The sequence below is a fragment of the Varanus komodoensis genome, unplaced genomic scaffold (genome assembly GCF_004798865.1).
Source record: "Varanus komodoensis strain SLA01 unplaced genomic scaffold, ASM479886v1 scaffold5, whole genome shotgun sequence".
NCBI classification, from domain to species: domain Eukaryota; kingdom Metazoa; phylum Chordata; class Lepidosauria; order Squamata; family Varanidae; genus Varanus; species Varanus komodoensis.
Window position 1 is genome coordinate 52,110,081 of NW_025336087.1, and position 25,311 is coordinate 52,135,391.

The 25,311-nt window shown below is 41.8% G+C and overlaps 1 protein-coding gene across 2 annotated transcripts in view; it reads left to right on the forward strand.

Moving 5' to 3' along the window:
- RCL1 (RNA terminal phosphate cyclase like 1) overlaps nt 1-24,606 on the forward strand; it is a 34,325-nt gene extending 9,719 nt beyond the window's left edge. Inside the window, exons 3-9 of one of the 2 annotated variants that reach the window (XM_044446557.1) lie at nt 896-1,071; nt 4,278-4,352; nt 5,862-5,986; nt 7,399-7,524; nt 9,089-9,245; nt 11,212-11,315; nt 22,916-24,606. In XM_044446557.1, the coding sequence (XP_044302492.1) occupies nt 896-1,071; nt 4,278-4,352; nt 5,862-5,986; nt 7,399-7,524; nt 9,089-9,245; nt 11,212-11,315; nt 22,916-23,066 (914 nt within the window). In that variant the 3' untranslated portion in view covers nt 23,067-24,606. Of the gene's footprint in view, nt 1-895; nt 1,072-4,277; nt 4,353-5,861; nt 5,987-7,398; nt 7,525-9,088; nt 9,246-10,523; nt 10,844-11,211; nt 11,316-22,915 lie in introns of those variants that run through there. The other variant, XM_044446558.1, reaches the window with a different exon arrangement.
- Nucleotides 24,607-25,311: the final 705 nt, after the last annotated feature.

Here is a 25,311-nt window from a genome sequence, read left to right on the forward strand (position 1 = left end):
TATTTGGGGCACCATCCTCATCTCTTCATTTGTGTCCTGCTTTCCCACATAATGTGCCCATGGTGGCTCACCACACAAAAACAGCAAAAGAACAGCACGCCTATTGATACATCGACTGCAATAATATATCATTACCATAGCAACCCAAGCAATTCATTTCTCTAGCATTAATATATCATTTTAAATCAATCACAAAATAAGTATCTAGGTGCATTGCCTTAAGGTGCAATGTCATCTTACATTCATCAGTTATATATTAACCAGGGGCAAATCTACCAAACTTTCCAGTGCACCAAGGTATTAACATCTAGGCAACCAATAACTGCCTCCCCCCCAGAAACACTAAATGCAGGAAATAGCAGCCAGGTTTGTTACATGCCAGAAAGGCTGATCTCTCCCAACCAATTCTCTTTCATTCTAGTGTAGTTCAAAGGGCTCCAGCCCTAAGGGGGCTGATGTTTGATTTCTTCTTATGTGCTCCTGCTCTTCCTGCCCCTTTAGGAGCCACCTGTCTATTTTCCCCAGGAGGTACCATCCATATCTCACCACAGGGAATTATAATTTGCTTTGCTCACCCAATTGGCTTCATGGCCAAGGGGGAACTCTGGGCCAGTCACAGACCCTCAGCCCAACCTGCCTCACAGAGTTGTTGCTGGGGAGGTAAGATTGAAATCAGGAGGAGGAGAATGATGTAAGACACCTTGAGTTCATTATAAGATAAAAGTGGGGTATAAATCAAATAAATAAAATAGTCCAGATCACCCGAGTCCCAGTCCTGCACTCTTAACTGCTGTACCTCAGTGGCTGCTAGGCATCAAGTAATGGGGAAGGCAGGTGCCTGTGCATAATTGTTCCGATGCAAGACATTTTGAAAAATCCCTTTTGTTCTTCCAAGGTACCACTTTATACTATCAGCCTGGCCTGCTCTGCGGGGGTTCACTGGAACACGATTGTAGCCCCAGCCGCAGCATTGGGTATTACCTGGAAAGCCTTCTCTGCCTAGCCCCATTCATGAAGCATTCATTAAGAATTGTTCTCCGGGGCATCACCAACGATCAAGTGGATCCTTCGGTAAGTGGCCAAGCTTCGAGTACCAAATACTCCTCCTCCTTGAGCCTTCCCTCTCTCAGGACATAGTGCATAAAATGCAGCAGCAGAGTTAGACACAGGCTGGAGGGAGCTGGCACAGACAAGATGCGGTACAATGAGATAAGAAAGAGCCAGAAAGCAGGAGCAGTGGAAGTTGGTTGCAGCAGGGATCCAGAGGAAAAAGAGCAGGTGCACCACTGATGGGGGAACTGCTCCTGTCTTGGCAGGGCATGTCTGTGGGCTTCATAATTGTAGCTCATAGTTCTCTGTGCATGTCTGCTCATTTGTAAGGGTCTATAATCAGGAGTACATGGGGAAGAGGACACTGTGTCCTGTGGCTGCAGTTGTAGCCCCAGCTAAAGGCTACTTTGAAGAAGGCAAATTGTTGACAGGGAACCTGAGCCATGTTTAGACAGATGAGCTCCTGCATGTGTGTCTGACCTGCAGCTGCTGCAATCTGGCCATCGATTTTGCGATTGACTTGAGAGCCGTATGTAAGGAAAATAAATAGAGCTTTTGTTTAGTTGCAATTGGGCACCAGTTCTTGCTGTATTGATTGTAAGGAGGCAGCCTGATTTTGGGCCTCAACTCTGCCTGCAGGACTGGATGGAAGAACTAGTGCTGAGAACTGAGACCAAGGAATTGAGGGGGTAGAAAAGCTGCTCCTCCTTCACTTAATCAAAACCATTTCTGGTTGGCAAATAGAGGCAGCAAAGGCTACCCTGCAATCCATTTTCAAGGTTTTTTTTTGTGTGGGATGAGAACATGTGTTTTCCTCGCTAAGGATGCTTTGCACTTTATGCATTCTTAGCTTTAATAAACAAGATGACCCACAAATGGAATCCCAGATCGAAAGGGTTGCAGCACCCCTCAGGATATCCGAGTTTGTCTGCACTTTGTTCCCGTCTTATATTTCAGTATTTTCAGTTGTGATACTCAGTATTCCCGTTTGACTTGCTGAGACTTGAATAAGACAAAGTAGAATGGAGGGAGAAAAACAAGCAGAAGCAAATCCCGTTCTGTTCTAGATCAAGTGACCACTTCTTTCTTCCCTTGCCTGGTTTGTGAAAATGAATGGTGACCAACTAGGCTAACATCTTAGCCCAGATTAGCTGGATCAGTGATGCAGCACCCACTCCAACACAAAACAGAAGCCCTGCCCTACCCTGCCCAGGCCAGTCTGCAGCATCTGCAGAAGGAAGGGTTTTGAGCTGGTCTTTAAAAGTTGCACCAACTGAACATTGAAATGCTGTCTGTGCCTGAGTCATTGCATTGGTTGTTGAGCTGCCGGGGGAACCATCAGGAGCTTAAGAAGGTAGGAAGCTGCTTTATGCTAAGTTGGGCCTTGGGTCCGTCATGCTCAGTATTGTCCGTATCAGTGTGTTCAACCTCTTTCAGCCAGGAAGCAATCAAATGCTTTGTAGCTTTAGGAAATTTGATGGAACTAGAGGATGGGGAGATAGTCCACTGAGGAATCCCTGAGAGGCAGATTGGCCCCCACGCCTGAAGTGGAACATCCCCAGTCCATGTGGACTGGCGGCAGCTTTCCAGACTTACAGACACTGGTCTTTCCCCATCTTCGGTAGTGATGCTGTGAATTGATCCTGGGACCTTCTGTGTGCAAACCATGTTTTCCACCATGGAGCTGCAGCTTTTCTTTTCAGCTTCCATTGAAATTGTTGCATGTGGGTCTACAGCAGTTCATCAAACTATTATGCTTTTACAGTAGAATTGTCATTTTACTGTAAAAGTTAGAAAATGTCACTAGAACAACATTTAAAGAAACATCATGGAGGGCTACCAGCAAAGGTACCGTCACCAGCCAGTGAGATCCAGCATTCTCCTTGGGTAGCTTGTAACCAATTAAAAAAGCTGCATAGCACATCTGAAAAAAAAGGATGTTTCAGGGAAAATGTCTAGGCCTGTCTAGTTTATGGACCAGAAGCACTGCCATGTCAGATGGTTGGCCAGGGTATGTTGAGCACTCAGTCCTATCTAGTCAAAACAACATGCAGCAGTGGTTTGCTGCTGTGTCTGGCAACTGAAGGGGCCTACCTTGAATTATCCTGTCCCACCAAGATCATTGTAAATCTTTTAAAAATTGAGATGTCCAAGTTTGGAGCCCAATTCTGGCATCGGGTATGCCATAGATTCTGAAAAGGAAAGCTTGGTTGTGGAGCTATTTAAAATAACCCCTCTGTTGTGTTTGAATGCTTGCTTATTCTTTTCAGAATGGTGCTTCTGAACCCTTCTAAGCAACATGAAAACCTAAGCATTTGCCTGCTGACTCTCCTCTTTTTCCAGTTCGGTTTGCTAATAGCCGTGTTTCTATGGGAGCCAGCGTTGTTGCTCTTAGCCAAGAGATTAGCATTTTCTGTGTCAAGCTGAGTGGGATGCTGGGTGGGCCTGATGATAGGAAGGAGTAACAGAAGGAGACTTGGATTTTGTAATGATAAAGCCAAATGGTTCACATAGATCTCTGCAGGATGCAAAGTCTCTCCAGCTGTAAACTGTACTCTTGGCTGAAGCTTGCAGGAGTTAGTTTATGTGGTGCATGTGTGTGCATTGTATTTACAGGAGAACACACTAGAAAACCACAGACTGTGGTAGCAGGTGCAATGTACCAGCTGATACATTGATTTGCCCTCGTGGCAATCAATACCAGTTAGCACAAACTTTCAAGTGACAACTTGAAGCATCCAACAAGGCACTGCCACTAACATGGATTGCTTTGCGTTAGAGTAAACTACTCTAGTGCACTAGGATTGCATTGCATTAGAGTAAACTAGTCTAGCACACTGCCAAAAGCTTTAGCTGACTCATGGGTTTCTGCAGGAAATCAGCATACCAGCCAACGGTATTGGCACTCTGCTGGAGTAGTTTACATTAGCAGTTGTGCCACATTCGATACCATCCCATGTCGCTGTTTTTTTTGCCCTGATCCTTCCCACTCTCGTTTGTTCTCTCTCATACTTCCATAGTTGGCCACTCATCCATGTCATTGACATCAGTTGATGCACTCTGTAATGCTGTTACTTTACAAATTTGAAATCTTCCATTTCCTTTCCATGAAAGATAAATGCCCAATTTAAACCCACTTCTCAGGATGGACATTTAATTTACTGATATGCAAATATTCTTGGTATCCTCTATGAGTAAAGAGAGCTTCCTTACTAAATATCTTTCAGGTGGATGTTCTTAAGGCAACTGCTATTCCTTTATTGAAAAGATTTGGAATTGATGGCGAGGCATTAGAATTGAAGGTAAGAACTTCATTGCTGTTCCTACATATTCCCATTTGTAGTCTCTGGCAAGTGTAATAATCTTTCATCAATACAGGGAAACAAAAAGCATGCTTCGGAAAGATAGATTTCAAACACTTTTCTGTTAACCTTTTGCATTCCACCTGGGGTCGTTGACAAGGGAAAGAGGAAGGCAGTTTCTCTTTTTGCACGGTATTCTTTCTTGATTTTGCTGCTTTGGGGGCTTTTTGTTTATGACTCTGCTTCTCCTGTCAGTGAAGGTCTCCTATAAAGTCAAGACACTTTAAATAAATTATTGTAAATAAATATCCAATAACAATATTTGTTTGCTAACAGAGAACCAAAGTAGTTGTTTTTGCAGTTCACAATAATAAAATATTACAAATACGGTAACAGTAAATTAACAGAGTAACAAAAAGTAAGATATGAATTCCAGGGACAGCAAATACAACAGTATATGATGAGATTTTCACCATCACTAAAAACAGTCAACAGCTCTAAAGTGGATTAAAAGCGCATGGTTCTAAAAAGATTGGAAAAATAAAAAGCTTTTTACCTGGCATTGGAAATAGTACAAAGAAGACACTGAAAAGGTTATCTGAAGGAGCATTCCATGCGTGAGGGCCACTTGCCATCCATCACACCTCACTTGACAGGGTACGTGGTGATGGGTCTTCACAGAGGAACCAGTCATAAAAACACGGGAGGAGGTAATACTGTGAAAGCTGATAAAAGGTAGCTGCAGAGCAGTTGGTTAAATGAACCAAAAATGTAACCCAACTGTAGGTCCCCATAGCAAGTGAGATGCAGGAAAAGAACAAGGGCATCACTGAGAGCAGGGGTTAGGGAACTTGCAGAACCAGGTGCTTGCTTTCTTCCGGATCCACAAACCTGATTCTTAGGCAGAACCAAGGACTTTTCCCTTTCATCTCCCTCTCTCTTTTAATTCTTCTTTGTTTCCAACCCATTAGAGAGTTCCATGTACATGGATTAATTATCCCAGGCATTGGCTCTGAATGGGTTGAGTGATCTATTTGCTTATTTTATGAGGAAACATTCTGAGGCTGACTTTTTTGTATTGCTATTCCAGGGGGCAGTGGTACCTTTCTTAATTAGAGTTGATTGGGTGCTAATTTGTGTGGATTCCATTGTCAACGTATTTGTATACAAAGCTCCACCATCATGAAAGAGGTGCATGGGTATATTTTAGCCTGGGAATGGCCAAATGCTTTTTTCCATCCTGTTGTCTAGTATGGATGTGAAGACTAGAAAAACTTCATACATGCTAATCCACAATCAGGTACAACCTGTATGTTTTGCAACATGGGAATGGTCCCTGTGTTGGGAGTCCATATATTGTTTTTGGGCAGTATCTAAGAAGAACATTACTTTGGATGTCCCTTTTTCCTCTCCATATTTTTAGTGGCATCACCTTAGTAGATGCCGTAAAATCTCATGGTTGTTTAAATAGACCGATTCATACCTTAAGTTTTTGTGTTTTGATTTCAGATCACAAGGAGGGGTATGCCTCCCAAAGGAGGTGGTGAAGTTATATTCAGTTGTCCTGTGAAGAGAGCACTGAAGCCTATTCAGTACATCGACCCCGGCAAAATTAAGCGCATCAGAGGTGTTGCGTATCCAACTTTAAATGTTTGTAGACTGAAATGCATGTTTCAGTCACTCAGTAGAGATTTGGGCTGCATTCTTACTTATCTAGGAGTGAGCTCCATTGAACTAAGCAGGGGATTTGCTGCTCGGTCGAACCAGACAGACTTGTGCTTTTAGTCATGTGTGGCATTCTGTGCATGGCTGAGCTTCTTACATGATTGAGCTTGGTAGAATAGGTTGAACTCTTCAGCCAAAAGACCTAGCGGTTTGCTTTTTACAGCACATGTTTAAGTGTGCTGTCCAGATGGAATCACTCTGGTGTTTTTTACTCTTAGAAAGAAAGCCCCTGCATATTTAGCATCTCACTTGCCCATGATTTTCTCTTTTACTTATGCTTTTAAAAGGGCAAAATAAGAATCAGCAAAGGTATAGCATCCTTCACCAGAGCCAGTTCATAGTTATCGTAGGCAATCAGGTTGAATAGTGGTTTTTTTTAAAGCCCCCTCTTTTTTTTTTTTTTTGGTTTATGAGTGTTTTGCCATTGGATGACTACAGAAATGGCAAACTCCTAGCTTCTCCCCATAGGATGAAAACCTCAACATTACCAATAATACTGTAATGATCAGATGATACAGGATAAACTGTGCAGTCCTGGAAGAGAGAGTTGCTGAAATAGTGCCTTAAAGATGGAGTATATCTAACATTCTTTTGCCAGTGCTATAGATTCAGGTCCCTGTCTGGTCTTCAGTCTTCCAGTCTTATCTCCAACTTTTAATTGAATTGTAATGCTTATCCTGAAAGGTAATTTTTACCCCCAGGAAACTAGAACATAATGTCTGGTTCCTTTTGAACACAAAATATTTCTCAGCTCAAAAGTCTATCCACCTACCTTTGCATTCAGTTAGTTCAACAGTAAGCCACCCCACTGCCCCAAAACAATGACTGTCTTTGCTGTTTTACTTCTGTAACTTTCCTACCCTTTCAGCAGCAATAGAACATTCTTTACTCAGGCTTGGCCGGGAATTACGGGAGCTGTATTCTAGGATCCAGTAGGGACTTTGGCAGTTAAACCAATGAAGAATAGATATCATAGTGCTAGGAAAGTGTCACTACTTTTTCCATGTTGGTTTGGCAGTTAGGATGTTGTCTGGGTGTGTGGTGTGGTTGAAGCTCAGTAAAGTGACATGAACTTCCTGTGGGTGCATTATATTCCTCAAGCTGCATTTAGCATCGACTTTCGACACCCCCTCCCCAGAGGGGATGTAAGTATTACTTGCAAACTGTAGCCTGTGAATTGCACACTCCTGTGTTTCGCTATACTGACAAGAATGTATGTATAGGTATGTGTATGTTACGGTGTATACGCGCACATAGAAGTAATTAAAGCCCTCTTCTGTGCACTGGCGGCTTTCTTGCTTTTCTTATCTTCATAAACCAGCTATTCTGTCAGAGTATCCCCGCAAATTGCAAACCGACTCGTGGATTCTGCCAGGAGCATCCTGAATAAATTCCTTCCAGATATTTACATTTACACGGATCATATGAAGGGATCCAGCTCTGGAAAGTAAGTTTTTTTCAGATGATTATTTGTGATATATTAACATAATTCTTGCTTAAAAAGAAACAGAAAAGTTGAAGTGACCAGAATAATATCTAATAGTGGAACTGGTATAGCATATTTGAAGTTTTCAAAGCACCTGGCTTGCATTATCGCAGTAATTCAGCAGTGGGGGCACTGATATGGTTATCCCCATATTGCAGGTGAGGGAGAAGTGAGGCTCAGGGAAATGGGCTTTCCCATCAGCCAGACTGCGGCATTAAAGTGAGATGTGAACCTGGGGGCTTCCCAGCTTGCATTCTTCACTACTAAACCATGAGGCAATGCAGCCCCACCTGTTACGCCTCCCGATCGAGATGAGCTTTTCTAAGGAGGGAAATCTCTTGACTGAACTCTGTAGCACATACCTTGAGACCTGATAGATCTTGGAAGAGGGGCTCTTAACCTTTTCACCTCCTCATCCTTTGCCACCTGATGATCTTAGGGTTTTAAGAGAAGAGTTCATCCATCATTTCCCTTCTGCTTCCCATCCAGCCCAACTGTTCTTCCCATTTTACTGGTCATAGGAACAGAGAATGCATCCCTATACAGGGTTGGAGCATTGATGCAGCTGGCGTGGTAGGTTTGCTATTTGGTAGCTGCTAGGATTATTTTTAGCCCTACCTGGAGAGACTGGTGATTGAACCTGGGACCTCCTGCGTGCACCTTTACCACTGAGCTCCCTAACTCTTCACTGTTCTCTTACTCAGCCAACCTGGATGACTAGGGCTGCCTTGCAGCATTCCCTGTATGGCCCTTTCTCTCCAGATTTAAGAGAAGAGCTGGAATAAAGTGATGGGGCCCATACTCTAGTTTCTCAAGCCATTGGCTTAAGGCTATCTGTTTGTCTTGTTGGCCTTCCATGAGCCAGTTGGAAGAGTGAGTGAGAGCAGTTCCTGGCTAAGTCATATCAAGGTGTAAGTTAAGCCTGCAAAACAAATGTGGGGTAGGTGGGAACTTGGCTTACTCATAGAGCACCTGCCTTGCATGCAGAAGATCTCAAATTCAACTCTGGGCACCTCCAGGAATGGCTGGAAAAACCCCATCTAACACCCTGGAGAGCTGTTGACAGTTAGTGTTGGTAATATCAGGCTGATGTGGTATAAGGAAACTTCCTATAGTCTTCCATTCTTTTTTTTAAGGAGAGCAACCTTGTTCAGTTGCAGAGCACATACTTTATATGCAGATAGTCTTGATTCCTTCTTATATACCAATCAGGTAGCAGGTAATATGCAAGAGCTGTGCTTGAGATGGTGAAACACCACTGCCAGACAAAACAGACAATACCAAGCTAGCTGGGTGCCTAGTGGGATCTCTGGTATGAGGCAGATTTCTTGTGTTCCTAGATGCAAAAGAATTTTTCTCAGGTTCCCTAGAACAGGGATGGAGGTAAGTGCTTGGGTTTGGCTATGTTTCTGTTTTTCCAAATGTTAGTTGAAGAAGCTTTCTCATTCAGAGTAGGAGTGTACATCTTTAGGAATGAACACACACACAGCCTTCAATCCTTCCTCCTCCTCACTCATTATTTCAGGTCTCCCGGTTTTGGCTTGGCTCTTGTGGCAGAGACTACAAATGGTACCTTCCTTAGCGCTGAGCTGTCCTCTAGCCCCCAAGGACAGGGGACGCCTGTCCTCCCAGAAGACCTTGGCACAAACTGTGCAAAGTTGCTGCTTGAAGAGATTCACCGAGTAAGTGGTTGGACTGAGGGTCTTTTTAAAAGAAAGTGTGATAAAACAGGCAGTCCCTGAGTTAGGAACATCCAAAAACAAACCTGTACTTAGGAACAAACTGCCATAAAGTCTATTAATTTTTAGAAATTACTGCAGGAAAGCATCATCACCATAGAAAAAGAGGAAGCAAAAGGGGAGCAAGGGAGGTCTCCAAAGCATGTGTTCCTGTCTTGCCCTTCCAGAGAGAGAAATTCCTCCAGCATTTCCTTGCTGCAAAGAGGAGGTACTGGTGAGTTGAGGGGGTGGGCTAGAGATATTTGCAGTTTTTCCACTTTCACGGGGGTCCTTTGCCCCTAACCCCCGTGACTCTGGAGGGCTGACTATGTGATCTGACTTACACACAAATTCAACTTAAAGACGAATGTCCATTTTCTCAGGAATGGAACTTGTTCGTAACCTGGGGACTGCCTGTATCTCACCCTTGGAACTTGCATTTTAACATGTATTCTTGTTTCCTCTCTCTTTCCTTTTATACTACTCCTATTATATTGCCATATGTTCTCCTTATGTCATATGGATGATTGAACTGAAATATGTTGTGTATAATACATTTTTCACTAATGCAGCAAATTATCTTTGCATGAAATACAACCTTTTCTTAATAGACAATTGGAACAAGTCTGTAGCTTTGAAAGCCCCGCTTGCTTGATTAGGAGCTCATGGGAGAACACTGTGGGCTGAAGCATAGTTCTGTGCCTGCTGATGGTTCCTCATCCATTAGCGCTTAAATTGAGTCACTGGATACTGTACTGGCTGTTCTGCTTCCTAATGAAAGCCAGAGAAACAGATGAACCTTAGCCATGCTGCGCTAATGGATGGAGGGTGGATTGGAAAGCCAAGGTCACTTTCTTTGTATGTTCCATCTGATTGCGCTTGAGGTCAAGAAAACATGTCGGATTGGTTGGCATTGTGTAACAGCATCCACCTACTGGATCACTTCTGTAGCTAACGTAGGCTGGAATGTTATTGTTTGTTTATTTACAGCATTTTTACTTGGTTCTTCAACCCAAAAAGGCCCTTAGAATTGCTTACACAGTATAATAGTCATAATAGGCACCTGCCTACAAGCTTATAATCTGAAAGACACAACATAAAAGGGATTCAGATGTTTGTTTCCACTGAGGTGAGTTCAGAAAGTGCCTTTCATTCTTTTTTTATAAATCTCATCCATGCACAATTTATTTTAAAGGGGCTTTTGCCTTCACGTGTTTATCAGAAATTGGATTCTTCTAACAGATAATTCACCCCTGCCCCAATCCTGAGCAGTTGCGAGGGAAAGAACCTAGGAAAGTCACAGATATTGGAACTTGAAGTTCTCCCATTGGCGGCTCAAGGTGTCCTCTTTCTCGAGAGGGCATGTATGTCAACATTGCAGAGAATAAGGCATACATGGAAGTGAAGGTTCTCTAAGTGGAGGAAGAGCCATTGCTTTGATGAGAGAACACCACCAGCATGTCAGCCTTCAACCTGCCTGCCACTCCGTTGAATTGATGAGTCCACTCTGGGAGAGATGGCCACTTAATTGTTACTTATACTGTAAACCCATTGAAGCTGGTTACACAGGTCAGTTGTTTGTGTGAAACGGCTTTTATGGAGTTGCCATTGTACCATAGCAAGCTCTCCCATCATCATTTTGAGGTGCTGTGGTGGAAGTCACTTTGCATAAACGATTTGCCATTCTGTTGCGTTTCAGACAGCTGTTGCTGCATTCTTTATACAAATGAGTCCCTTATGCTAATTTCAAATATCGATTTCTGTGTTGTTCTTTTGGAGTTGGGTTTGTTTAAAACATTGCAAATGGTGTGTTTGATCTTTTGAACCTGGCAATATGAGAGTGGTGCTTTTTGATTGTCCCCCCCCCCCCCCGCTTGCCTGTACTTTCTGGGAAGTGCAAAGTTTAATTATTAAAGCACTGCATTTGTAGGGAGGCTGTGTGGATTCAACAAACCAAACCCTTCTCCTGCTTCTCATGACCCTTGGACAGCAGGATGTTTCCAAAGTCCTGCTGGGACCGCTGTCACCTTACACGTAAGTCTTTTTGGCTTCCTCCAGAATATGAATTGCATTGTCCTCTTCAGTTTGTTAATTGCCTTGAATAACAGATATTTGTTGTTGCCTTGAATTATTTGTAGCTGCCAAAGGAACTACCTAGACTTACTCCTTAAAGCGGCTTTCCTCAATATAGTGCCTCCAGATCTGTTGGGACCACAATTCCCATAATACACAACTAATGTGACCAATGGCCATACTGGCTGGGAATTGTGGGAGTTGTGGTCCCATCACATTGGAAGGGCACCAGCTTTAAGCCATTTGATGCCATATACTTTCAATTGAATATTTACATTCTTGTGACCAAATGCCTTTCTTATTGATTGATATTCATCATAATAATTAAACAGGCAGTGAAAGATACCATATATATAAAAGATATGCACAAAACTTACTCTGTTATTACCTGGACCCAGATTCCTAGTAGCTGTGGATAAAGTAGCAAGTGTTTTGAGGGGTTAATGTTAAAGCATCTTAGTGTCTGCTTATCATATTCTGTGAACGTTCACAGGTAACTCTTGGAGATCTACTCAGTGTGTGCAGTGTACTTCTGTAGGCAAGAGGAAGTGTGTGTGTGTGTGTGTGCGCGCGCATCTTTTAAAGCATCGAGTGTGAATAGTCTGTCAGAATGGAAATAACTTTCATTTTGGTGGAAAGGGGTGTGAATATTGGAATGCAGCTTATACTTTCTTCATAAGTAGCTTGTTAATTTGGCCTTGCAAAAAGATCTTGGCATTGTTTTGAAGTGCTCTCCAGATGACTTGCCTGCTGGCATCCTCTTTTAGAAACAGTGTTAAAACAACGAGAATTTGAACTGTCCTTTTTCGGTTATCATGGTACCGGTGCTGTATATGTGAAAGGTACAGTACTGTGATAACTGAAGAATGATGGTGCCATCACAATGAGATGGTCTGTGCTAGAAACTGCTGCTGACCACTGCCATCCGGTCTTGGAAGCCAAGCAGGAGACCTCGGTCTGGGCATGTGCTGTGCTGAGGATGGTAATCTGGGGGACTCAGAAACGGCTGCCAGTCGGCTTGGGCAAAATAGTGTGCATCTCTATTATCAAGTGGTGCTTAATCAGATATAAGTAGACATTTCCAAAGCATAATGATTCTACTGGAATTTCTGAAGGAGAGGAATGGACTGTTGTGAGCTTTATTTTGTTTTTTTTTAACACATACTGGAGATGATGCAGTCATCAAATGAAGATGTGTGTAGAAGCCAGGTGTGTATGTGCACTTGTAAGAAGTAGACAGAGAAATATACTCAGACTGTCATAAGTAGCATACCTTGTTTCGAAGAGGGATCTCTTGTCATGAATTCTGACAAACCAAGTAGGAATAAGAGAATCTTTTTCAAAAGAGTATTACAAGCCCTTCAGAATGTAGACTGGAATTGGCTTTTTAATAGCCTCTGGGGAGAGGCAAGCAAAGTGTGTGAAGGCCCTGACCAGTTATGGATACCTCTTGATTTCATGGCTTTTAGCAGATATCACCATTACAGTTTAAATTATACTGTGACAGCTTTGTGTTAGCTGCTGCCTAAAGCTTTGTACCATATCCCCAAGGATTAGAAACTTGTTTTACAAGCCAGCCAATAATGATGCATTGTATCATGGCCATGGTGATTACAGCATAGTCCTAAGAGCGTCTAATAAGACGTTCAGTGGGTAATTGTATGAACGGTGTAGCCTTAGGGTATTTACACTAGCCATGGAGGGAAAGGGAGGGAATATTCTCATGAAAGAGAGAACTAGCACTGGATAATGTTCTTTTCCCCACAGTTTACACTTTTAAATTGTTTTTCCACTTAAGTTTCAAATGTAATAACATATAAGAAACATTTGAAAATTTAAAATATAGACACAAGATATTCTTGTATTTGATACTCTTGCAGCATTGATTCAAACAACCAATAAAAGGTTTCCGCTTATCCACTTTGATATTCTGTTTTCATTAATTAGGGTCTGCATTCCGTACTTGGATTTAACCACTGTTTGCTTGAGAGCTCCCATTTAATCATTATATTAAAGTGTGGCCAAAGTCCCATATCTCTACTTGTGCAAGCCAATACTCCATGTAAATAATAGTGCTTTAAAAAAAACAAGTTCTGAGTTGCAGACAAAGTTCATTTCTCTCTTGCTGTTTAACACAGAAACTAGAGCCCTCTTTTGTTGAGAGCTACCAAAACAAAACAAACAAACAAAAATGACAGTCACACGGCATCTACTTGCCTATACTCATATAAATATAAAATGAGCTGGAAGGAAGACCAAATGAGCCAATCAAAAGTGAGCAGAAAGATCTCCAGACATTTTGAACTGCAGCTCCCAGGATTCCTGACTCTTGGCCATGCTCACATCAGTGCCTGGAGATTTACTTTCTGCCTCCCTCTGCTCTAATCCTTGCAGAAAGTGGCTTGTGATAGATATCTCCCATTTCAGCTGACTCTTCTGATGATTCCAAAATCCATAAGATGAAAGACATTTTTATAGTTAGGAAGAGAAAACAATGAAGAGTGCCAGCTTTGATGAGAAATTCACTTTTGTTTCCTGCACTCCCAACAGCTATGGCCAGACCTTACTTGGCTACAGACCAAAGCTGCCTCGTGACCTGTCCACGGTCTCTGGTGATTTTATATATTTATTTAGAAAATGAATCAACAGTGCTAAGTCTAAAAAAAAGGTTCCCAAACAGTTAAAAAGAAAACCAAAATACAAAAAGAAAATATTTAGAATAAAAATATAGAATAAACCCATGCCTATTTAATCAGGAAAAGCCTGTTTAAATAGTTGATGTCGGAAGCCAAGCAACATTAGCCCTTGTCTTACATTAACTGGCAGGGAATTCCAACGACAGGGAGCCAGTATGCTCAAAGTTATACTCAGAATGGACTCTAAGTACACTTTAAGTCCATGCAGAACAACCAAGAGTATGTCATCTGATAACCTCAGTGACTGGGCAAACTGGTAAGGGGAAAGCAATCTCTTGGACACTGTGGTCTCAAGTTGTTTGGAGCTTTATACGTAATAGCAGCATTTAAACCTGGGCCCTCGTACCAAAAGGCAGCCTTGTGCAGTTCTTTCATTAAAAGGTTCCATCCTGGGTAGTCTGAGCCTTTAGAAATGGCTTTTCTGTCAGTTGATAGGATCACAAAAACTGGGGATGTGGGGAGGGATTCTGATAGGATAAATAAAGAAGACCCATCTCATTTAATTTTTGGAAATAAAACCTGACAGTGTGTGTGTTCTGCAGCTGTTTCTAAGAGTTGAAACTTATATATATATTTTTCCCTTTCACTGTTTGTTGTTGTTCTTGTTCTTGCTATTATTGCTTATATTTCTAATACTGCCCAACAACCAAAGCACTCTGGATGATTTGAATAAAAACAATAAAATGCAATAACAAGAGTTGCATAATAAAAATACAGGGCAGAATTTAAAAGCCAAATTTAAATCCAAATTTAAAAGCCTATACTAGCTTACACAAATTAAGTCACAAAAAATGTTAAGCAGTTGACTTAATGTCCCAATAAAATGTCAGACTAATTGAATGGTTTGTCATGGAGGGCAGTCCTGGCCTGGTGCCAAAAAGATATCAAATAGGCACCAGGAAGGCCTCAGTGCAGAGCGTGTTTCATGAGTGGGGGACTGATGCTGAAAAGGCCCTTCTTGTCACCAACCAAGGCTGCCTTGGAAGGCAGGTCCCAGATCTGTAGCATATGGGTACTTTGTGGTTAGGTATTGTGGCCCTACCTTGAACTGGGCTTGGAAGCATATAGGCAGCCAATGCACTTTGCACAAGCTGCAGCTTCCGAACAGTTTTCCAAGGCAGCCCTGTGTAGAGTGCATTGCAATAATCTAGTTTAGAAATTATCAAAGCATACTTTGTTTATTTATTTCTATGCTGCCTGTAGCTGAAACTCTCTGGGCAGTTCACTAAAACCAGGCTGTCCCTGTCCACATAGGGACATACCTGGGCCACCTGTTAAAGCTGACAGAAGGCTCTCCATACCACAGAAGCCACCTGGGCCTCAGGTAACAAAGATGGATCAAGGAGACCCCCAAGCTACAAACCTGCTCCTTCAGGGGGAGTGCAGCCCCATCAAGAACAAGTTCAACATCCTCCAGCCAGTCAGAGGACCTACCCTCTGAGAGCATCTCAGTCTTGTCTGGATTGAGCCTCAGTCTGTTAGCCCTCATTAAAGCCACTGTCCCAGCCAGGCACCACATGAGCACATCCACAGTCTCACCTGCTGAAGAGGAGAAGAAATAGAATGTGCCGATCAATGTACTGATGGCAATGCTCTCCAAAACTCTAGATGGCCTTGCTCAGTGATATCACTGAGATTTTAAATAGCTTTTCTGGGGGGACCCCCCCCCCCATTGGAGAGTCCAAGGATACAAGCAGTATCCTCCAAGCACTACCTTTGGGAGATGGCCACCCAAGTAGGACTGGAACTACTTCAGTGCAGTGCCCCCGACTCCCAACTCCCCCTATTGCCAAGTATTGTTTTAATAAATAAAACTATCTAAGGTCAGATGATGTGGCAGAGTGATTCATATTGCTATTCCAAGCAACTGGCCTTATGCTATATGGTATTTCCTTCTGAAGACATCTCTCTTCTTAAGACATTCCCAATAGATCACAAATCATATGGTCCTGCACTTTGTTATTTCAAAACATAAGAAATATGTTGCATTTCAACATAAACTACAGGTTTAGATAAGCTAGTTTTTTAAACCGTGCACCGAACAGTATGATCTGCAGACAGACTAAACACGCGTTAGCGATGGCATGTGTCATTAAGGAAGGCACTTGAAAGAGGCAGGCTTGTCTCCCTGTCGAGTGCTCCTTGAGATCACTCTCCCTGGCTTGCTGCCTCTTCACATAAGGAGGAACTGCTTAGAAACTCTCTTTTAAACAGAAAAATGCAGGTTCATGGATTTCACATCAATCAGTCACAGCTAAAGCTATTTCTTGATTCTTTCAGAAGAAAAGAAATTCTGTTACAAGGAAGTTCAATAAAACCAGCTAGTCTAAAGTGTGTGGGGGAGTTTCTCTCTCTCCCCCCCTTCCTTTCCTTTTGTTTTGAATTTGAGGGAGAGCTTGGTCACACTGTGATCCAGCTCCTTCTTTGCTGCCCTCTTCTGTCTGGTCAGTGCTGCTGTCCATGGCTTATGCTCTGCTGTGACAGCTTCTCTCTTCTGTATTCTAATGTCCTAGCAGGGGCCTACTTTTATGTTTCCTAGCTGGCTTCTTCAGGCAAAACTGACAGCAATGATGGGTCAGGGAAGCTACTTAAGTCCTTTAGGCCATGCTTGCTCCTCAATCAGTATTTCTTGACTGATCACATATGGCCCTTTAGATATTTTGTACTGCAACTCCCGTAATGCTGGACCATTGGCTACGGCATCTGGAGGGCCTAGGTTGCGGTCAAGAGCTCCCATACCTGTTGGCTTTTCCCCATGTCTGCTTGTTTCTCCCAGCATTGAAAGAAGGTAGGCGAGATACTCTGATGTTTCAAGGACTGGAGTACAGCAGTGTGCTCTGTGTGGGGCTGTCCTGAAGGCTGGTGCAGAAGTTGGAGCTACTGTGGAACTCACTGCCTGGTGTCAGGAGCTGCCCCTTTTCAGCATGATGGAACAGCACTGGCTGCCAGTCAGGTTCAAGGTTTTGGTACTAGTGTTTAAAGCTCTAAATGACTTGGGACCAGGATACCCGAGAGAGCATGTACTCTATTACCAACCTGCCTGGTCACTGAGATCATTGGACAGCATGTTTCAGGTGGTTCCACTGTGGTCCAGTTGGAGACCATTTGTAAAAGTTGGCTCCATTTCTCTGGAACTCCCAGCCCTGGGGATGAGGCAGGCGTCGACATTGCGTTGTTTTTGGCACTTTCATTTCGGGACGTCTTCCTGAACTAACCAGCTGTGATTTATTTATTTTGACATCTTGTTTAATTCTTTGTTTTATCTTTTGCTGTTCACTGCTCCAACATTTTCATATCAGAATATGGAGCAGTGTGCAAATCTTGTAATTAAATAAGAAGTCCAAGATTTCCTGGCTATTCTTGGTGTTGCATATAATGCTGTCATCGGTCTGAGACTTGGAATTGTATTATTTCTCTTCTGCAGTTTTGGATGCACTGAATTCTTTCTGCATTTGATGTCCAATCTGGTACTCTCAAATCCTTTTTACTCTTCCTTTCCTGTTTGAAAAAGAGGTGTTTCTAACCTTCATGAATATTCAATGAATTGATGAAGAGTTTGTGAAAGGCCATGGCAGTTCTGCGTAGTGACCGGCTTTTCTCTTTACAGCCTCTTGTAATAATTCCCTCTCTCCCCTCACCCATATTTTCATCTTTTGTCTTGGCAACCTCCCTGCCCCAAAATCACCACAACTTCCAATTCAGACATTAAGCTTACAATGAAACATGCAGATTAAGCATGTTTCTCCCTTTCCATGATTTTCATAATTGCTTCAAACTTTGATCTTCGGTCTGACCCTGCCTATTTGCTCTGCTTGGTACACACAGATTGGCAGCTTCCTCCTCTCTTGCTTTCCTGTGGAAAACAAATATTTTATTGGTGGGAAGGGCAATGAGAGGACTTGGACTGGGGAGGCTCCCTGTTGGTTTCCTGCCGGTCCCCTTATTCTGAGGGGCCTGCCTGCTTATTGCTGCTATGGGGAAACCACGTGATTGTGGAATAGCCGAAAGGAAGGAACTGTGCTTTTTTTAGGCTGCTGTTCCATTTGAAATGTTTCAGAGGACTGTCATGCAGGCACTTGGCCATCCCTCAAGTGGGAGGGGGTGGAGTGCTTATACAAAGCCTTAGGGAACCACGCAAGGTTCTCCGCTAGGTGTCTTTCTCACACATGCACTGAAGGAAAGTATCCCAGATTGTTTCCTGAAAACTTTTCTTGGGAGCTTTTTTCCATGCTGTGCTGGCATCCCCCCAAACCCACCTTCCCCTTCTTTTGCAATTTCCTTGTCCTTGGATTTAGGAAGGGATTGAATCTCTGGCCAGCTCACGCCTCTGCTCTACTTCCACCCTTTGGATACATGAAGCTTTGAGAAGCTGAAGGTGTGAACTGGCCCTCTCTTTTGTATCCTAGCAGTGGACAGGGGAGGCTTGCACAAGTTGGAGTAGCCCTTAATTTTTAACAGGAAAGACTTCGAGCAAACTTGGACCCATTGGGCCTGTACTGTCTGAGTGAATCCAAGCACCTGTTGTAGTTCCCTCAGGGATGTATTTGCGTACTCCATTTCCCTGGGGTGCCAGGGGGGCGGGGGGCGGGCTGCCTACAGCAGTGGGAAAGTGGCATAAATATAGACCTTCCATCTACTAATTTCCTGACTTTTAACTGTATGAACTTATGGAAAGATGTGATTCAAGAAATTGGCACGCGTGTGGTTGGCCAGCTTCAGAGTACCTTGCTGATTTGATAACTGAAAGTGGACAGAATTGGAGGATGTTTTGCAACTTCCACTTTTCAAGTGGGCCAAGACTTGTGGGTTTTTTGTTTTCGCTTTCAAAGGCAGGAAAATTTGCGTAACATTTGGCTGCAATTTACACAGTGTACCTAAAATATGGCCGCTGTTTAAGCAGCTCAGTTTGAATAAATGATGACTATATTCATAAAATTTGCAGGCATATTTTATATAGATAATGGCCATAACTTATAGGTTTCTCAGCCTTCAAAAATTTGCAAATCGCAGCCTGCTTTAAAAATAGAAGTACATGTGTTGGGTTAACTTTTATCAGAGCAAGTTGGAGGCCGAGCTGAGTTAAATGGGAAGGAATCCAGAGCATATAAAACAAGACATGCCAAATTTTGACACCTCCCTTCAAGCTGATTTTTCTCCCATTGCTTCATAGACTCCAAAGCTGTCTGCTGGTTCAGTTATTTATTTTATTTATTGAAAGCTTTCCTATCCCATCCCCTACAGAATGGCTTAGGACACCTGGTTAAGGGACTGTGCTGCACAGTGGCTGAACATGTCATTGCAGGCTTTAACCACATGGACAGGTTTAAATAAATGGCAATTTAATGTGCTTAAAATAAACCACTATGATCTCCTTTATTTACATGCCAACATTCCAGAGTCTGTTTCATGGTCTTGGTACTGTGGCACAGATGGATAGACAGACATGCCTTCTTTTCTTAGTATAGATATGTATTCATTTTAGAGCAAATGTTTCATAAAACCTTTTTAAAGACCTCGGGATATCTGCATAGGAATCGAGGCCCAGACAAATGGTCAGAACATCAGTTGTATGGTGAGACAGGCTGGCTGCTAATCCAGCCAGCAATTGGGATGGTGCATGTGCTTTTCTCCACAAGGTGATGCTCTTGGATCATGATAGCACTGACTTTGTTAGATCAACCCTGCAGGCCTGCTAGCCTCACTTGCAATTTTATTTCTCCCTTGCATCCTTTTTCCTTCTTGTCTCTTAGGCTGCTTTTTAGGAACTAAGTTTCATTGTATATAATGGCAAGCTTGCACCTTCCGACAACCCACAGTGGGCAGGTTGCTATGTGAACAACCCATGGTGTACCCAACAGATACTCCCGTTCACAAGGGTTACTTGTCCCCTTCATCCCATTCCTTCCTGCTTGGTCGTTCTGCAGGTATCCTGGGGGACTTGTGGTAGGAGCACCTTATCCCCTCGCTACAGTAGCAATCCCTTTTGAGCTCACTGTGCATTTTTTGCTGCTTATACTCTTCTTTTCTCAAAGATCACAAAAAGTGATCTCTTATTTGACAGCTAGTAACAGCCCAAAGTGTCCCAAGTGGCACCCTGGAGGGGCTGTCAGTGGCCTGTGTTTGAATTCAAGGGTAATGCCTTTTTTGCCTGGTCATGTACTTCTTGTAAATTAGTCTTTTAATTAATAATGGTCTGAAAGGAAAGAGCCACACAATTTCTTCAAGTGTAGGCTGCATGAATATGGGAAAAAGTTGATTTAGTGAAGGTTGTATAGCTAATGATTTCTGTTGTAGAGATCCCAAAATAATTTGTATTGTTCTTTTAAACAACACCTCACCCTATCCCTTAAAAATGCTTAGTAGGAATAACTTCAAGGAATGCTTGGAACTTCAAGTGGTAATTGAATCATTAATACAGAATTGCATACAGGATACTCATAGGAATGCACCCACTCTTTGCCTTCTACTTGATAATTTTTGTGGTGAGGTTAGTAGCATCTGATTTTTCTTCTGGTTCATGTTTGTATATTGTGTGCCTATCTAAAATACAGCAGAGGGAATGTATGTATTCATATTTTGCAGCTTTCTTATATCAGTGAACTATTTTAAGACTATCTTAGATAAGATATATAATGAAGCTGATGCTTTTCCCCTTTTCAGGACTCTTAAATATAGATCAATGTACATTAACTGTTTTTTAGTGCAGTCTTATGCATGTTTACTCAGAAGTAAGCCACACTGCGTTCAGAAGGGCTTCTCCCAGGTAAGTATGTATAGGATCAAAGATTAAAGAAATGTCAGAGAAGTGATAACTGTTGCATGACAACTGTTAGAGGTGGTAAACAGATAGTGAAGAAAGATTTATGTACTATTGACCTGTATGAAATGTTTTGTTTAATTCAGTATTATATGTCAGTCTGTGAGTGTGTGTGCATAAAGAGGACGCACCTATTCAGTCTGTTGTGCAAGTGGGATGCACCACCAATGTAAGATTAAGCTCATAGCTCAAAACACAACCCTGAAAAAGCAGAAATATCTGCAAGTCCAGCTGAGCCCCCCTGTTTGAGAAACTAATGGTTCCATTCATTTTAGGTTGTTTTTACAGCCCTTGTTCTCTGTTCTACTAGTGGTTAATAAAGCCCATAGAGAAGGATGAAAAGTTCAGGCCTGGATATGGTTTTCTTTCTTTCATGCAATAAAATATTTTTCTAATTTAAAATTATTACTAGGGGGCCAAAATTACATGTAATAAATCCAACTTTTTATTCAAGCAGCATTTTAACTGTTAACTTATTTTATTGGTTTTATCTGGCCAGGGCGGCTTATTTTATACTGTATTGTTGTATTTTTAATTTAATATTTATATTTTTAATTTATATTATAATTATTTTAATTTAGTGATGTGAGCCGCCCCGAGGCTTCAGAGAATGGGGCGGCATAAAAAACGTTTTAATAAATAAATAAATAAATAAATAAATAAATAAATAAAAACTTATTTCACAGGGGAAATCTATTGTAACTTTTCATTCATTTGTACAGTTCTATCTAGAATTATCTAGATATCTAGAATTGTCTAGAATTGTAGCACAACATTTGAAAATAAAGAGTGGGAGTACTGCCTTAGTTGAACACATATAATTCTATGCTGAAATTGCTTGATTTGAAAAATGGAACAGTTTTTTTTTTTTCATATCCCAACCAATATTGTTCCAGAAAATTCCATTCAGATTTTGAAAGCAAAGATTTGCTTTCAAGGTCCCAAAACAATGTTTGCTATTTTATTGGTAAATGCTTTTCAGCACTAACCATTAATTAAATGCAAATTTTATCACAATATTTGGTTCATCTTTATCTTTTTACTTCCTGTATATCCTGTTGAGCAATTGTGGAAAAGTGACAAACTTTATTTTTACTAGAAATAATTTTTTAGAAACATTCTATGGTGCTATTTGGTTTTTCCATCCCAAAACCATTCACAAAGTAAATGCTAAAATCCAATAAAATGGCAATATAACCATACAGCAGGACCCCCATATCCATGAGGTTTGGTTTCACACCCGCCAGCGGATCCCTGAAACTGCAGATAATAGCAAACACTATATTATGTATACTAAATGCAGTACAATATTTTTTCACAATCTCATTCATTCTTACCTCAGCATACGATTCTTTTCTTTCCCTGTTAAAGCAAGAATTTTGCTTTCAAGAAGCACTGTACGACCTACCTCTTGGCACTTTATAGCACTTTATGACCTCTCTCTGGCGCTTTACGACGTCTCTTTCAGCCTAGATCAACTGCCGTTAATTTATTTATTTATTTTATTTATTAAAACATTTTTATGCCGCCCCATTCGCCGAAGCCTCGGGGCGGCTTACAACAAAAAGATTAAAATAACATTTTAAAATATATACAATAAAATACAAGTATATAATATAAAACATACACTATAAAACAAGCCGCCCTGGCCAAATAAAATTAAATAATATTAACATTTAAAATACTGCTTAAATAAAAAGGTCTTCGCCTGGCGCCGAAAAACAAATATGACAATGACAATCGAAGCAACTGAGCCCACAGATACAGGGGTCTTGCTGTAGAGACAAGGCAGCAAACAGAGCTAGCAGTCGGGAACACACCCACACAGACACGTTTTGAACTGTCAGTGGGAAAACTTCACACGACAAGCTTGCCTGATCTCGACTGGGAGGATGTTCTGCATAGTGAGTGTCCCAGTGGAGGAGCCCCAAGTGAACATCAGTAGACCAGGCCTCCCCCTCAGAACATAGTGGCTCAGATGCTCTTCATAGTAACTGTGGAAAAGGTGGAGGTGTTTATACTAATATTTACTTTCTCCTTTTTTTTAGAATCGAGTTTCTGCGGCATTTGAGAGATTATTTCCAGGTTATGTTTAAAATTGAAACCAAATTGTTTGAAGAAGAACGCAAAGGTGGTGATAAAGTTTTAATGACCTGTGTTGGCATTGGCTTTTCCAACGTTAGCAAGACAGTAAGATGATGATGTGCCTGCGGATTTTAATTAAAAATGCCAATATTTTTTTAAAAAATCAGTTACCTAGAAAATATTCTGTCGATAAAATTTTGTGCAAGTTCACTTTGCAGAAAAGAATGTGTGTGTATATCTTATTTTTGTCTACTATGTACAGCAGTAGTTGTGTTTTGTCAGAATAATTACTTTGAAAGATTATGTAAAAGCTTCATTGTTAAAGTGAAGGGCTATGATGTACAATATTTGGTTTAATGAGTAAATAACTGTAGTAGAACATACTTCCAAAGGATTTTGGTTAGCATTGTGCACTCCAAATGTATCTCCTACTCATCTACTCTGCTTCTACTTTTCTGGGGAAAGCAGGTTGCACTAAAATTTTGTTCAAAGACTTCTGCAGTCTGAAAAGTGTTTTCCATAAATTGTTATTAGTTAGCTGCAAAACAAAACCTTAAGCAATTTTTTAAAATGCTACTCAGCTTTCCGGCTTCCAGTTGCACTTCCCTTGCAATACTTCTCATTCGACTCTGCTATTTTAAGCAGAAGAGCTTTCTCTTTCTTTTATGGCAAAATGCACTGTACAGGGTGATTTGTAAGACTTGTGCACACCCCAGTTTGACAGATGTGGATTGATGGAGAGTAGTGGATGAAGAACTGCTCTCTAGCTACATCCTCTTTCTCTTCTTCCCTTTGGCAAGCCTTGATCTAAGTGGCTATGTCGTGTCATTTATGCTTCTGAATAGGTACAAATGGAAGTTACTTGAAAATGTGCCATGGCTTGTCATACATAATGACTAGGCTGGTGATGAAAAGAATGACTGAATCTGCTCCCTAGCAGTGTGGAACACTTATGGTGCCAGAACCCACCACAGAATTCGTTTCCCCTGAAGTGGGGTGAAGCTCCTGCCTCAGGCACAGGGAGGTGAATTACAGAGTGCTCACCACCACCATGGAAAGTATTGCTGAGTGAGTGCTGCTGGTAGATGCATGGGTGCTCCAGAGAGCCCTGCCAGCTGCTCTCCCAGGGTTCTTTGAAGGTTTCCCCCACTCAAAGGCGGAACAACAGGTGCTCCAGAGGACCTCAAGGACTCTGCTCTCCTGTCATGGCAAAGACAGCCACACACCCTCTGGCTCTCCCCCAAGATTCTCATGGAGAGGCAATCCCTTAAATGTTTGTCTCTGAGGGATCCTCAGGGGGTGTTCCTGAAGATCGCAGCATGCTGCAGCATACAATAAATGGAAGACATTGCCATCTGGACTGCCTATTAAAATCCATTAACGTGGCAAGATAATCATACAATAAACGCCTTATCTGAAAGCACCCTTTCTCCCAAAATTGTAAAATATCAGGCTAAGCCTTTTGAGTATTCATGACTATGTTTATACTTACAATGCCTCTCCCCACTTACTCAAGCTGCTGGTTCTTCTCAGATCAGAAACTTGAAATGGGACTACTCCACAACCAGACACAAGAGCTAATGGATTGCTTCATTCAAGGGTCTTTGCTTTGTTATAAGACTCCTTCTTTATAATAAAATATGGTTTCATTGTTCTTTGCCTTGGAATTAGTCAGATTTCACGTATTTCTTTCTGTTTGAGAATGCACAAGTTTGATTTTAAGATAAAAGTTACGTTCACAGGTACCAGAAGTATGCCAGAAATTAGGCAGGCACTCACAGCAAACCAATGTCTGTCTCTTCTCCAGAATCAAAGAAGAAAATACTTTGGTGATGACAGGGTAATGCTCAGCCTGACCAATTGGTCAGTACTGATTTAGTCAGTTTGTGCTGCTTACTGTCAAGACTCATCGTGTTTTATATGCTGATCCTAATCCTATTACTTGCAAGTAAATCCTATTGACTGCAGCGAACCAGCTTCTGCGCATAGGAACATGTTGCAACTGCATTTGATCTTCATATGGGATTATATAATTTTCCTCTTCCCTTTTAACTATATTTTGTGTTTAAGACCAGGCCTTCTCCAACCATGTGCCTTCCAGACATGTTTTGATTGCAACGCCAAGAATTCCCAGTCAGTGGCCCTGCTGGTTGAGAATTCTGGGAGTTGTGGTCCAAATGCCTCTGAAGGCCACTCCACATCAAGGGTACTGTAAACCAGGGTGGGCAGCAAGTGGATCTCCGGATTTTGTTAGATTTCAGTTCCCAACATTCTTGACTATGACATATGCTGGCAGGGGCTTCTGCTGGTTGAAGATCAAAAGATCTGATGACCTACCTTTTGCTTACCCTGCAGGCTG